General features: G+C 38.7%; 1 protein-coding gene across 1 annotated transcript; it reads left to right on the forward strand.

The window, feature by feature from the left end:
* Positions 1–501: 501 nt before the first annotated feature.
* Positions 502–14474, forward strand: metrnla (meteorin like, glial cell differentiation regulator a). Its single transcript, XM_067381433.1, has 4 exons — positions 502–868; positions 5734–6122; positions 11751–11810; positions 13569–14474. Exons 1-4 carry the CDS (start codon positions 771–773, stop codon positions 13880–13882), a joined length of 861 nt encoding a protein of 286 aa, XP_067237534.1. The 5' UTR covers positions 502–770; the 3' UTR covers positions 13883–14474.
* Positions 14475–16008: the final 1534 nt, after the last annotated feature.

Below are 16008 nucleotides of genomic sequence, written 5' to 3' on the forward strand. Positions count from 1 at the left end.
GAATAATGATATGCACAGACAAATCCTTTATAATAAATAATATAATGCAATATTCCATAAAAAATTAGAAATTATCCATTTTGATTTCATGGTAACCAAATACTAATAGTTCCTCAGACTTTTTAACCACAATGAATGTTTGCCTATTTATTTTTGTATAAATAAATACATACATATCTCAAATTCGTTGCTATATTATAAATGAAATGTCTATAATTATGTGCCAGAAACAAGCCTAGTAATTATTTTAGTTATTGTGAGCATGTCATGACGTTAAACATCATCTCATTGAACAAATTAGCCACTTTATTCAGAAAAAAATAAATAATTGAAGCATCTTGAATACTTCTGCGCATGCGTCCTGTGTCAGTCAGCTGGCGGTGACGCGCAGAGGAATCCGAGCGGAGCCGCTCATTGAACTCTTGAGGAACGCGCCTCCACTGGAGTAGAGCGCAGTTGATGACTGCGCATGCGCGTTCTTCAAAGTTCAGCGAGCGGCTCTGCTTGGATTCCTCAGCTCGTCAACGCCGTCCTCACTCGAGTAGAGCGCTGCTGCCCAGTGCTCACTGCGCGCGACATGGAGTGAGCGCGCTCATCGGACCTTCGGCTTTAGTTGCGTTTCTTGAGTAAATCACGGGTTAGAGAGAGTGAAACGATACTGAAGAAAAACACGATGTAGTGCAAATACCAATTCTGGACTGTTAAATTTCATACCTGCCAAGCAGAGCTCAGTAGTATCGCGCTGGAGGAGAAATAGCGCTGGGACAAACATGCTCTCGCCGTTCTTGGCGTATTTGCTGTCGGTTGTGGTTCTGTGTAGGATTGCGCGCTCACAGTACTCAAGCGACCAGTGCAGCTGGAGGGGCAGGTGAGACACGCTTCAAACATTTACTTGTTATTCAAGTGCTTCCTTATTGCTAGTTTGTTATTGTAAAATACATTTCAACTGCAGTTAGAGATTTAACTCTTTAAAATCCGATATTAAATTTGTAGGTATCAATGATTTGAGCTAAACGTAAAACATGTTGAATAAATTATCATTAATTAATATTATTACAGTATGCATAGACTTAGTAGTATATCATTAGTATTTATGTTTATAAGTTGTGTTGAATCATTGTAGTATTTATTATTTATATCAGGCCCATTCTTTGTTGGTGGCCTGTTAAGAGCTGTAACATTTTATCATCATTTTCCTATTTTTTAACTCATAAACTGAAGACTTCAGATGCAAGTGCCATCTGAAATTTGCTGATAAAATGAGCATTTTTATCAAGCTTGTATGTTTAGGGTCAGTAATTTTACTCTAATGGCAATGAAAAGGACCTATTAATTGCCATTAGAATGAAATTACTGATCCTAAACATACAAGCTTGATAAAAATGCTCATTTTATCAGCAAATTTCAGATGGCACTTAGAGGCTTTTGCATCTGAAGTCTTCGACTGGTCTAGATAAGTTTAGATTTCCTTTCTCAGATTTTACAGTTTTGTGATTACTCACTGGGATAACCTGAAAGCAGAAACTATCTGAGCAGTGATTTCATTTCTGCTCACCGGTTTGACCTAACCCAAGTTAATCCCTCATGTATAATATGCAAATCACCGTGTCCTTTGTTTGTTTGGACAGTTTAACATTACCTAAGCTAATAAATCATTGCCATCAATACTCATGCTGACAAAAATAAAACATTTTCTAGAAAAATGAGAAGCTTTGAGTTGAATATAATCTCACTGAGTCATCTTGGCTTTTAAACCCCTCAAGCCTAAAGTGCAATTAAATGTGAAAGATCGCCTGGGTCGGTGATAAATCTCTAGCTAATGAGGAGTTTAGTTCATGCTACAGATTTCCTTCATCTCATAACAACGCTTGTTATTATTCCTCAACAATAGCTCTCTTCCTTCAAAAAAAAAAAAAAAAAAAAAAAAAAAATCCTTAAACAGTACATATTTCGGGTCTCTGTGAAGTCTTTTTACAATAAAAAGGCTGAGTGAGCCGTGCAGCCATAATCTGCTGTTGATTTGCCAGGTCTTAGTTCAGCCTCTCATTACGGCAGAGCTGAATTTCAAATGCTCTTAATTAAAGAGGAGCCGTTATAAATGAGGACACGGCAGCTTGTGAGTCTGCTCCGCACATGTGTCACCCCAGGCTCCACATGAGTTTTGGTCCTCACCTCTCATTTTGGTGAGAGTTCCTAAATTCATCTCTGTCTGAAGAACCGCTGGAGGGTTCAGAAGCAGATGGCTCATTTTCTGCCTAACTGACATCAGGCCGCAGACTCGAGGCTCAGAACCGCAGATGATGTCTAAAAGTAGAGGAGAGAGTCTTTTGTGTGGCCGGTGGACAGCGGCAGGACCGCTGCCCGGACATGCAGCTCCTCGTCTTTTTGAGGAGTTGAAAGCGAGGGGAGGTTCGCTGCGTGACCTGCATTTGCACTTGCATGCTCCGGGTTCGGCTACTGTCTCCGCACTTGTCTGCAGAGCGGCCTGTGTGTCCTAGGAGCCATTGACTTAAGTTTCAAAAATCCTGCCCACGGCAGTATGCCAGTGTCGGATCTTGCCAAAACGTTGGAAAAGAGAGAAGAAAAATGAGAGACGGTTAATGTGTATGTGTGTGCGCATGCCTGCACGTGACGGGTCATGCAGCAAGCCTCGCGCGTGGGTCTTAACACCTTGTGTGAAAAGACATTAACTTCATTCTTCCTGCTCTGAGAAAAGCTTTTCTTTCATATGAGCTTCAGCTTTGGACTCGACTCTGGCACAGACTGTTCAGAACAATTGGCCTAATGTTTGAAGTTTCCTTTGCTGTGTTTCACGTTAAAGGCCACTAAAGTAAAGCTGACAGAAGATCCAACCATCCTCATTTAGGGGATTACCCTAGTGTGAGATGCCGCCATTTGCTTCAGACCAGTCTGGTTTGCTTTTGTTTAATCTAAGTAGTTATTTGCCGAAATTTACCAGCTATAACTCCAATGTCAGAATTAGGTGAGAGATACATCAGTGTTTGAGGTTTGATGGCTGTTCCAAAACCTAGTCTACTGCCTAGCGTTTCCCTTCCAGTATTTTAAGGCAACGTATGATCGTTTCCAGACAGTAGCCAGCAAAATTATGCTGCCGTCTGAAATCGTTTTCTTTGGCAGAAGTCATGGATAATAAGCCAATCCTAGAATGATTGTGCTTAGTGAGGAAAATTTCTTTTATATTTCATTATATGATTGCATTTAATTTGTTTTTAATTATATTTCATCCAGTACTGAAGTGTATTGATTAAAAAGAGGACTAATTTTGATGAAAAAAAATAATAATAATAATTCCCCAGTGATACACCAATATGTTGGCCCATTTCTTTCAATCTTTTTGAGCTTACCTGCTCTAGTGGTTAACTGATATATTGCCTTGGCTGATACATTATATTAGCTAATATTTGGCTTTTTTCTGTTTGGCCACTAAGTGTTATAAGTGGGACTTTTATTTTGACTGGTGCTGAGAACTGTCATGTGTACTGTATTAAATTAGCATTGCCTGAATAGATCGCACAGATTTATCAGATATTTAAGTGCACTGGTTTCAGTGTTTCATCTTCAGAACACAAATTAAGATATTTTTGATGAAATCCAAGAGTTTTTTTTTTTTATCTCCAATAGAAAGCAACTTAATTACCAGCATTCAAGGTCAAGAAAAGTAGTAAAAACATTGTTAAAATAGTCAACTGGACTACAGTGGTTTAACCTTAATGTTATGATCATCGAGATAAAAAAAAAAATAAAAAAACTCAGATTTGTTCAAAAATATCTTAATTTGTGTTTTGAAGATGAACGAAGGTCTTATGGGTGTGGAACGACATGAGGGTGAATAATTAATGACAGAAATTTCATTTTTGGGTGAACTAACCCTTTAAACTCGCAATGAAACAAGAACAGATCTTTTCTTGCGTATTGTGGCATATATGTCAGTATAACAAGATTAAAAAAATATAAGGCGGGAACTTCTTTCTGTTCATCGGTTGTTGATTGGGTTTTGAGATGTGTCCTGCATTTACTGGAAGGTTCAGTTATGTCATATTGATTAAGCATTACTAGGAAAAAAAATGTTCTTAAAGGATTAGTTCACTTTTAAATAAACTTTTCCTGATAATTTACTCACCCCCATGTCATCCAAGATGTTCATGTCTTTCTTTCTTCAGTTGAAAAGAAATTAAAGTTTTTGATGAAAACATTCCAGGATTTTTTTCCATATAGTGGACTTCAATGGGCACCAAACAGTTGAAGGTCAAAATTTGTTTCACTGCAGCTTCAAATTGTTCTACACAATCCCAGATGAGAAATAATGGTCTTATCAAGAGAAACAATTACTCAACTGTTTGGTGCCCATTGAAGTCCTTTATAAGGAGAATAATCCTGAAATGTTTTCATCAAAAACCTTAATTTCTTTTCGACTGACGAAAGAAAGACATTGACATCTTGGATGACATGGGGGTGAGTAAATTATCAGGAAAAGTTTATTTAAAGGTGGACTAATCCTTTAAACACATTCACGAATGAATTGTCGGCAATAAGATATATAATATGTGTTTAGAAAATAGATGGATAAAAAATAGATTAAAAACTTTATTTTTAAAAACGGAATCAAGAAGTTAAGTATAAATCAGATTATTTTACAGACTTTTACAAGTTTTAAAGTTTCAAATTTATTTATTTTAAAATGATTGATTTCCACTAATGTCAGTAAATATGATATAGAATTAATGGTAGCAATGTTTATGCTTATTATCTTTATATTAAATGGTGTGATATCTTATTTATTGGCTTTTTATTGGTCATCGCCCACAAAAGTCGTGAATTTTGTTTAAAATAAGTGCTTATATCAGCAGGTGTTAAAGGATTAGTTCACTTTCAAATAAAATTTTCCTGATAATTTACTCACCCCCATGTCATCCAAGATGTTCATGTCTTTCTTTCATCAGTCATAAAAGAAATTAAGGTTTTTGATGAAAAAACATTCCAGGTTTATTCTCCTTATAGTGGACTTCAATGGACTCCAATCGGTTGAAGGTCAAAATTACAGTTTCAGTGCAGCTTCAAAGGGCTTTAAATGATACCAGATGAGGAATAAGAGTCTTATCTAGCAAAACCATCAGTCATTTTCGAAAAAAAAAAAATGTAAATGCATATGCTTTATATAAACAAATGATCGCCTTCCAAGTGCTTCTGCCAAAACCGCACTTTTGTATTCTTCAAAAAGCTTACGCTGTTTGTCTTACGCCTTCCCTATTCTACTTGCGTAAAAAAATGTGACTGGTGCTGTGTTCGTTCTGTAAGTAGAATAGGGAAGTCTGGAGGCCATTGAAATCCACTATAAGGAGAATAATCCTGGAATGTTTTCATCAAAAACCTTAATTTCTTTTCCACTGAAGAAAGAAAGACATGAACATCTTGGATGACATGGGAGTGAGTAAATTATCAAGAACCATTTTATTGCCCATCATTTGACAAAAAAAAAAAAAAAAAAAAAGGATCCACTGCTTATTAGAATATTACATTGAGATAGATTTAACATTAAGCTAGCAATCTATTGGAATCAGTTGTGAGTTTGAGGTTCTTATTATGTGTTTCATTGAGGTTTGTTATTTGGGTCGCTGCCTATGTTGCTTTTGGGTTTGAGTTTCACTAGTTTCACCATATAAAGTAGGGTAGATCCTGGATCCAGCTTATATCTCCTTCTCTACGTTCTTGTAGTGGTCTGACCCATGAGGGACACACGCGGGATGTGGAACAGGTGTATCTCCGCTGCGCCCAGGGCTTCCTGGAGTGGCTGTACCCCACAGGGGCCATCATCGTCAACCTGCGGCCAAACACATTATCCCCAGCGGCGTCTCTTCTCTCCGTCTGCATCAAACCCTCTAAGGAGTCCAGCGGCACCCACATCTACCTGGACAGGCTGGGCAAACTGCGATTGCTCCTCCGCGAGGAAGATCAGGCAGAGGGAAAAGTGCACTGTTTCAGCATCCAGGATGGGGCGCTCTTCATCGAGGCAGTGCCTCAAAGGGACATCAGTCGAAAAATCACAGCCTTCCAGTATGAGCTGGTCAACCACAGACCAGGAGCAGATCCACAGTCATTATCTGGTATGATCTTCTCTTGATCTTTAAAGACTTGCTTGATTTCTTTCATGTGAAGTATTTTCTGAAACAGATTTTTATTTTTATTTTTTTGGTCAAATTTAAGAAGTAGAGAAGTACTTGGAAAAAAATATATAACAGAAAATGGCCTCAAAGCTAACAGACATCAAACAGTTGATCTGCTGAATGTTTTTGTGGAAACATCAATCCATATTTTTCTGTATTCTTTAATGAATTTGGAATTTGAAAGAGTTTCAATTGAAATACTATCTGCTGCTTTCAGCAAAAAGCATTAGTAAAACCCCGTGACTGAATCCTGTTACGTGAATCCCGTAAATTCCCGGTTTTTGGGTACACATTTATTAAATCACGCAATACCAAGGGTTTGTTTATTTTAAAAAGTATGCGATCCGTAGCCAGTGTTTTCATGCCCAGCAACAGATGATATCTTTACCTCAGGAAACATCCACCCCTCTGTGATGCTGAGATCTGTGCTCATATTTATACTGGAAAGTGATACTGATTTGAACCTTGTTTGCGGTGTGATAAATACCGACTGTGTTTTTCAGGACGTGTGGCGCAAGTCTCACGCTGAGACGTCACGAGTGCCCTGTTGCTTCTATCAGTGATTTACTCCACAAAAGCATGTTAAACATTCAGCTTCATTTCAGAAATTAAATTTCAAGCAGTGCACCTGCTAAAACCAAACTGCTGAATGGCCTAAAGCAATGTAATCATAAAACAGGTCTGTTTTTTCCTCTCCCACACAAAGAAAAAGTATTGTTCAGTGTGTTTCCCCCTCAAGGGTAAATGCGGTCTTGTAAATCTGGCTGAGTTTAGTCAGATTTCTGCAGACATGGATGCAGTTAATATTAGAGTAACTTAAAAAGGTTTCTGTATTCTGGGACTGTGTGGCATTAATATACTTGTAGTATATGTTTAGGTCAAACCCTTTTCCTTTTTAAAGTATATTGTGGATACATGTATAATTAAATTTAGTTTTCTTTTGTGTTGGTGGTTTGTTTTTATATGTATCTACTAGGAAGCATTAAAAATGTCCTCAAAGTGAAAATACTTTTTTGTCACTGTCAATAAATATCACCATTGCACCGTAGTGTAACATCTTGGACAGTTTACGTCCGGAAAATGGGCTGTCAAATTTTTCTACAAACATGGTTTGATATGTCCTTTATTGTCTGTATCCTCCAGAGAGTTTCTGTGTTCGCCTGCTTGTGATTTCAGTGATTTGAGCGGGTAGATCTGTAAGGTGACCTGTTTTCCTCTTTCCGAGCTTGTGGGGTTTTTTGGCGTTCACCTCTGAATGCTGACCTGCTGTGCTGGAATTGAGTTGCTTTCCATCACTGTGGAATGTGTCTTGGACCAGCTGTTGGGAGGACATATTATCTCCATCTTTTTTCCCTACTCCCTTCCTCTTCCTCTTTTCCCCTGTCTCTCTGGCTTCCCCTCCCTCACTTTTTCCTTCATTACTTTTCGTTCCGCCTCTCTGAAGTGGTTGGGATCCAGGCTGAGTGGCATATGAATCTTCTCTGCATTAGCATGGAATGCAGAGGGACCAGATGTAGCCAGGGACACTATCTTCCCCCTTTCGCCCTGCCAGCGTGTGAAGTGGTTGTGATTCCAGCAGCGTTGCATTAATTTGGGGCAGTGAGGGCTGCTGACTCAGATGCCAGCCCATTCCTGCGGTTCCGTTTCAACTTTTGCATGTGAGCCACCGCAAAGCTTTTGAAAAAGCCCGACTTTAGCGTTCAAGACACAAACGCTGGCAGCGGTCGTACACTTCACATCAAAACTCTGCGAGGCCTAGCATTCTGAAAGATCACCCTCTTTGAAGCTTTGGCATTTGCCAGCTGTTGCGAAGCTGATTCCTGGACGACCTCTGGCCATGTTGGTGATGCGACGCTCCTTGTGTTGCAACAACGGTCGACCTCTGGTCCGCTCTCCTCAGCCACAGCTCCTCAGCAGACATGACCGGACCAGCTCTGTTCATATGTGAAGGGCCAGGTTCAACAAATCAGTTATTTCACCCACTTTCCATGCTTATGCCCAATCTCCACTGCAAGCTTGCCAAGCATCGAAACAAGATTGCTATTTTTTCAAACAATGATTTAGTCTACATTGTAAATGGCCGTTGTTGATAGACTTGCAGTGCAAATACTTAAATGATTTATAATGGGAACAATTTAGTTTCGTTATGAGGGACAATTACTTTTTTTGGGGGATACTTATTTGTCACTCTTATTTTCCACTTGCTTTCAGTGTAGACTGGGTGTCAGACACCACTGTATATGTGACCCTTAATGATTCGCAATGCGCAAATTTTCAAAAGATGAGTAATCGTTACTACTCTCAGGGGTACTACTCTCAGATAACATACAAATAAAGATACTTTTAGATGTTTAATTGCTATTTGGAGCATTGGGATCGCTAGACGAGAGCTTAATGAGCTAATTTTTGTAAAAACCTAAATTTTGACCAAATTTTCATTTGTTTTGCCTGTAGCTCGAACTTAACCCGTGCGCATTCTGACTCTCTTTGCCAGCATGGGTCACATACTTTATACAACAACATATATAACAATTTGTAATAATTGTGTTGTACTTTCGAGCTAGGGACCAAAATATCCTTGCATCCCTTTTCACTAAAAGCCAGAACACCTTGGCAACCAAATAGCAATTTTTTTTGAGCCACCCACAAGACCCTAGCATTGTGGTGGTGAGTTTTGGCCAACCACCACTCGGTTTTAAATGGTTAGTTCACCCAAAAATAAAAATTCTGTGTCGCTCCACATCCGTTCGACCTTCCTTCATCTTTGGAACACAAATGAAGATATCCTTAATGAAGTCCGAGAGCTTTCTGTCCCTCCATAGAGATCCAACACAACTGCCACTTTCAAGGTCCAGAAAGGTAGAGAAGACGTCATTAAAGTGACTCTAGTGGTTTAAAGGTGCTAAAGAGGATCTTTTTGTCGACTGAGAAACCAAAGACAGTTTTTGAAATGAGCGCATGCGTAAGAACAACCCCCTCTTTCACAGCTCATTTTGAGGGAACGCCTCCTAAAACTCGTGCACGAGTATTGGAACACGAGTGTTTGTTTACCACCGGCATTCGCTGTGTCGTGTTAGTGGATTCATTAAGTCGGACTCACCGCAGGTAACTCATAATCTGCAGTTGTTACTCCTGACAAAAACATTGCATGCGGCGCCTGTGGAGTGTGGAAAGTTACTGGAGCGCGCAGCCGCGCTCATCTCTCACAAGGAACGGAATGGCAGTGATTGACAAGCCAGAGGGCCAATCGTTTACGCGATGATCACGTAAACGATTGGCTGATGTTTTTAAAGCCCTACCTCGTGCACAGATGATGTATAGTAATATTATTCCTTTCAGTGCACCTAATAAATAGTCTTTTATCAGTTAGTAAAGACAGTTTCAAATAATATTGCAAAAATGTATAAAACAAAACATCCTCTGTAGCACCTTTTAAGTGCTTTGTTTGCCTCAAAAAAAAAAACTAATTTACCACTTATTTTTATGATGCGAGTGCTATGCACAAAAAAAAAAACAATTTACCACATCATTTACGAAAATATTGATCTGCAATGCGCGTTCAGATTCGCACGTCAACATGCATGCGCTAGTGTTCACGAGAGCACCATGACATATGCGTTTTGTGTTCACGCGAGAGCTGACATTGTTGCGTAAACGTTTTGGATAATATTATTTCATAAATAAAGAGGTAAATTATGTTTTCTGTGCAGAGAAGGCACTCGCGTTGCTTCATAAAATTGAGGTTAAAGCACTGGAGTCACATGGAGTACTTTAAAGGAACACTCCACTTTTTTTGAAAATAGGCTCATTTTCCTGCTCCCCTAAAGTTAAACGGTTGAGTTTTACCGTTTTCGAATCCATTCAGCCGATATCCGGTTCTGGCGGTACCACTTTTAGCATAGCTTAGCATAGTTCATTGAATCTGATTAGACCAATAGCATCGCGTTTAAAAATGACCAAAGAGTTTTGATATTTTTCCTATTTAAAACTTGACTCTTCTGTAGTTAAATCGTGTACTAAGACCGACAGAAAATGAAAAGTTGCGATTTTCTAGGCTGATATGGCTAGGTCTTAGTACACGATTTAACTACAGAAGAGTCAAGTTTTAAATAGGAAAAAAAAAACTCTTTGGTCATTTTTAAGCGCGATGCTAACGGTCTAATCAGATTCAATGAACTATACTAAGCTATGCTAAAAGTGGTACCGCCAGAACCGGAGATCGGCTGAATGGATTCGAAAACGGTAAAACTCAACTGTTTAACTTTAGGGGAGTTGGAAAATGAGCCTATTTTCAAAAAAAGTGGAGTGTTCCTTTAATGATGTCTTTACTACCTTTCTGGACCTTGAAAGTGGTAGTTGCGTTGGATCCCTATGGATGGACGGAAACCTCTCGGATTTCATTGAAAATATCTTAATTTGTGTTCCAAAGATTAACGAAAGTCTTACAGGTGTAGAAGAGACAAGGGTGAGTAAATAATGACATAATTTTCATTTTTAGGTGAACTAATACTTTAATTGAGAATAACAATGTAGTTATTTAGATTTTGGAAATCTTTTTGAAGCCCCTCAATCCACCTGCACTAATAGACAACTAAACTTTTGGCTGGTAGCTGTGGATAATGTCCACAGACACACCTGCCCTGCCCAACAGACCGCAACCCATAAACTGATAAAACCACCCATAAACCCTTCACCCAGCCACCTGAATCAACCAGTTGCTCGCTCAACCCCTCACTCTGCTGCGAGCCTGTGGGTTTTGAGACACTCCAGACAAACGTGCTGGATTATATCTGCGCGTGGGGGCTGTAATGAACCCGGAGCCTGATTTATTTGGAGAGAGAAAACGTGCTGATCAAAGCCGACACGGTGCTGCCAGTGTTTAGGTTATGCTGATTACCTTATTGCAATCACAAGAATCTGCAGCGACCTGAAAGTGAGGGGAGTGTTTGTCTCTTGTCATGTGTCACTATGGGTTGTAAAATAGTACAAAGTGTTCGACTCACTCTAGGTTGTTGGCACAGGTGGAAGTGCTGTGCAATGTTGGCTCCTCTGGATGTGTTTCTTTTCTTTTTTTCTTTTTTTTTTATCCAAAGCTTCTAGTTCTTGCAGTCACTGCTCCAAGTTTGAGTTCTTCTCAGCTGGATCTCATTAGCGTTGGGGTGTGAGGACACTGCGTGTGTTTGTCAGTGTTTTTCTAGAGGGGGAAGGGTCGAGATGTTTCCCTCCTCTCCACCAACACAGCGTCCTTTTGGTTAACTACAGATGTTTATTTTTAATGAGGAGCCTTTTGTTGCAGGCCGCCCCACATCTCTGTTTGCTTGGAAGCCGACTAGCCGTGACGATAAAGTCGGCTTCTGCACGCTCAATAAATCTGCAGCAGAAATTAATTATGTCTTTTGAAGGTCCAATGTGTATTGGGAGCACGTGGCGGGTGTAGATGTAGATCAGCGTTCTGGTTTGTTAGAAAGATTTCTAAAAATAAAATGCTTCATTCTGCACATGTGATAGTTATTTCATTAAGCACTGGGTGTATTTGGTCTGATTTTGTTATTCTCTGTCTCTCCACAGCACCCTGCCAACCCTGTACAGATGCGGAGGTACTGCTGGCCGTTTGCACCAGTGACTTTGGTAAGACAAGCCACATCTTTAGGGAAATGTTGAAGGTTTTTAATAAACATTAGTTAATCTAAATAAATGTGAACATGTTTCATAATTAAATTTCAAATATAATTTGGAAACAATCCTAAAGCATCATTCCCACGTGGGACTATTTAAGCTACAGGAATACTGTAAATGGATACTGTAAATTATCAAGGTCCAAGTGAATAAAATTCCTACAGTATTTTTGATAGTATTTGGTACTTCAGAATTGCAGTCTAGACTGATATAAACAGAAAAGGGCTGCGTTTCTCAAAAGCACTGTAAGCCTAAGTAGATCATAAAACTATTGGCCCCAATCGTCTCTACGATCAACTTCGCTCATGATGCTTTTGAGAAATTAAGCCCTGGTTGGTGAATAGGCCAGTATTTAGCCCTTAAGTCAGCTTCATACTTCTGACAGTTCAAGTATGGAGCTGATAGTAAGAACGTTCATTTCATCCCTTCTCACATTATAATGTTGGCTTGAGAAATAATACTGGTGATCTGCTATTTAAACATTAAAACTACTTTTAAGTTGAGCGCCACCTTTTTAAAACAGCAAAACACACAAGATATGTCTGTCAGTTTGCCTCTATCTGTCTGTCTCTTTCAGACTAGGCTTTCTCAAGCCAAAATCAAAGTTTGTTTACAAACTTTACTCATCTTGTTACTTTAATAAGATTAATTATGTATATCTCTGAATTAGATCAGCCCTCATTATGTCATCTTTATTGAAACTTGCATTGCTTTGGACAAATGCTACTTAAAATCCTAAAAAAAAAAAATAAAAAATTCCTAATGATTTACTAAAGAGGTGTCTTATGCTGTTAGTATCATAATGGACATGATACCTGCTTTATGTTGGAATAATAAATGCTTCATAATAAGAAATTACATTAACCCTTAAATGCATGACTGTTTCGCCAATCATTCTTACATATTCGGGTCTTTATCGACCCGGATCTATATCTAACACTGATGGATCTCTACCTGTCGCGATAATATAAAACTCCTCTGATATTAGAGTAACAATTACAGAAGAATAAAATAAAGCATATTTTGTTACCTTTTGGAGCTTGAAAGGGCTCCGTTTGAGCAGATGTTTTATTTCATCACCACTGTCCTCGTCAGAGCTCATTTCCCAGTACATTCAGCAAATAATAGGCTAGTTTTATGTTTGAGGTCACGAATATCAGCCCATTCGCGATCTCAAACGTATTCTCAAAACTATATGATTTTTCAACATCTTCAAAATCAATATTTTGATCGCTAACAGCTTCACCAGATTCATCCAGTAACCGTTACAGTCATATTTGATTGTGTTCAGTACTTGCTCTGCAGTAAATCGCTGAGCCATTTCATGTTTCTCTTATTATTTCGTTTTCTGTCTGAATGAGTCGTCACTTCAGCATTGTGTATCAGACATTGTGGAATAAAGGTGAATTGCACTTATTCTCATCTAAGATTCAATTATTGCTGTGAAGAAAAAATACAGGTACATTGATACACACCTTGGATCGTTAGCGACCCTATACAAATTTTACAAAAAATGAATACAAAAATAGGCATTGTTTTATAATTTATTTATTTTTTTCTTGTTATATTCTATATAATGAATTGATTGAGGAATACTAAGGAGGTTGATGTCTAACTGTGGGATGTCCGTGGTCAAACAATCCTCATTTAAAATGGGAAAAAACCCACCAATTATGACAACTATGTTTGTTTTATTTCTCTCCTCTACAGTGGCACGGGGAAATATTCTTGGTGTGGCAGAGGAGGACGATCAGACCTCTGTTACCGTGTCCCTGAGTCGCCTTTACAGACAGAAGACACAAGTGTTTGTGTCAGGGGGCGGCCGGGCCAAACGCTGGACGGGCTTTGTGAAGATGCCCAGCCAGTGCGGGGTTAAACCAGGGGATGGCGAGTTCCTCTTCACTGGGACTGTGCGGTTCGGAGAGGCCTGGCTCAGCTGCGCTCCACGGTACAAGGACTTCCTTAGGGTGTATCAGGACGCACAGCAGCAAGGGACCAACCCATGTCATTTGGACACAGACTGAATTCTTTCCAGGAAACCACACGGTCCGCCCCGTCATGAGGAACTGTGACCCTGCGAGCAGCTGTCTGTCTCTGTTTGTGTCTGCAGACAGGAGCGGTTTAGGTCCGTATAGACTGCAATATCGATGCAGAAACCTCTCGCCTGCTGTCCCAGCATTTCTTAAGACACGACTTGTGCTCTTAAAACATCCTGCAAAGACAGCTAAAGTTGGACTTGTATTTACTAAGCCAATGCCGATTTCTCCTGACATGTCTTAAGACTGATATTTTTAGATTTTTTTTTTACTTTCTTGCGGTCAAAATGTAGCAGACCTGGCTGTTGAATGTGTAAAAATGTGAAAAGAACATTCTAAAATGAAAGTCCCAAATGCTTTGTAAAAAGCTTGTTGTACAGTTTTGCAGTTGTTTCTATGACAGAAATATATTGAAGAAAAGCCTGCTTTTTAATTTTTATTTTTTAAGAAAATTTGAAGTGCAATTCCTGCCTGTGTTTTGTCTTCAGGCTGTTCAATTGCAAATGTGTCTTTCCAAGGATTAAAGATCTTTTTTTTTTTCTCTTTGGAATCAACTCATGTGTCCGTTTTGTTGTTTTGCAAAAAAAAAAAAAGTTTTGCATGGTCACGGTGCAGTTTTCTACTTAATCTATGAAAACTGTCCAAAATTTATGTCTTTTACACTTCTGTAGTTCTTAGGTGGTTGCTTACTAGGATTTTAACGGAGAGCTAATCCCAAATCTGATTTCTGAATATACTAGTTTCTATATATGGCTTGAATCATTTTTGCAAAACTGAGATGTTTTTCAGATTAATTTTATCAACCACCAGGGGAAAATTTTACATCAGATTGCATAGGAAAGTAATATCACACCTCTCTTCTTAAAAAAAGCACACAATTTGAATACCATTCATGTTTGTGGCACAAACGGTGCTGAATAGGAGTTACATGCTTTAATGGATAGTACACACACACACAATGTAAATTGTCATCTTTTACTTACCCTCATGTTGTTTCAAACCTTTTGAGTTTCTTTCTTCTGTGGAACATAAGAGAACATATTTTGAAAGTCAGTGGGGTCCAACCAACATATTCTGAACCAAAAAAAAAAGACCCTTTTCAAAAGATCTTCCTTTTTTTCACAGAAAAAGAAAGTCATACAGATTCTGATCAAAAACAGGAAATTGAGCAAAAGCAATAGTGATGCACTTCTGTTATTAGGTATTACTTTCACAACTAAGCACATTTGAGGTCATAAGTTTACATTCACCTTGCATAATCTGCAAAATGTAAATAATTAATAAAATAAGAGGGATCATAATAATTGCTTCAAATTTTTATGTTGGTGGGTTGGGTAAATTGTGCTTTGTTTAAAGATCTTTTATATATATATATATATATATAATTTAGTTATCCGGCTCCCCAATCATCCGGCTTATTAAGATCAGTACTTACAGAGCCCGTAAAGAGATAGATATATATATATATATATATATTTCAAAACTTTCACATTCCCCTGAGAAAAGTGCTCAAAAGTTTGTGAGTGAACGCAAAGTTTCTCTGTGTAATGCAAACATTTTGTGAGAGAACGCAAAAGCGTTACCATATAATTTTTTCCCCCATGTCATATATATATATATATATTTTTTTTTTTTTTTTCCATCACCATGTTCCTTTAGGGGCTCTGTAAGTACTAAATAAAAAACAAACATTGAAATGTACATTCCACAAGATGTATGTGAGCATATGACCTCAAACATTTCATAGTTCCTTCTCTGACAAAATGCCTCTGTCATTATTCACCAGCCTCATGTTTGTGATTAACTAACCAACCTCCCATTCTCCCATTATTATTAAATCAAGAACATGATGCATAACAAGCTTTATCCATTGAGCATTGTGTGCGGATCCACTTCCGTCTGGACTCCCTCTGAGAAATATCGGGCTTTCACGCTGGTGTTGGTGGTTGGTCTATTGGTCCAGCTCCATATGAAATGCATTACTTCTGGTTTTCCAGCCATACAGGAGAGTTATCATTCACTGGAAGCAGACTGGAGCGGATTCCTCTCCACGGGTTGCTGTGGTGCCCAGGGAGGCGCTCAGTCAAGGTCAGACTGAAAGGGCTCTTTGTGTG

The sequence above is a fragment of the Chanodichthys erythropterus genome, chromosome 3 (genome assembly GCF_024489055.1).
Source record: "Chanodichthys erythropterus isolate Z2021 chromosome 3, ASM2448905v1, whole genome shotgun sequence".
In the NCBI taxonomy this organism is placed as follows: domain Eukaryota; kingdom Metazoa; phylum Chordata; class Actinopteri; order Cypriniformes; family Xenocyprididae; genus Chanodichthys; species Chanodichthys erythropterus.

Excerpts from the sequence above, each read along its gene's own strand:
- metrnla (XM_067381433.1), top strand. The coding sequence starts at position 771 with ATGCTCTCGCCGTTCTTGGCGTATTTGCTGTCGGTTGTGGTTCTGTGT. Across the intron at positions 6,123-11,750 it reads AGATCCACAGTCATTATCTG|CACCCTGCCAACCCTGTACA; the intron begins GTATGATCTTCT and ends GTCTCTCCACAG. Across the intron at positions 11,811-13,568 it reads CGTTTGCACCAGTGACTTTG|TGGCACGGGGAAATATTCTT; the intron begins GTAAGACAAGCC and ends TCTCCTCTACAG.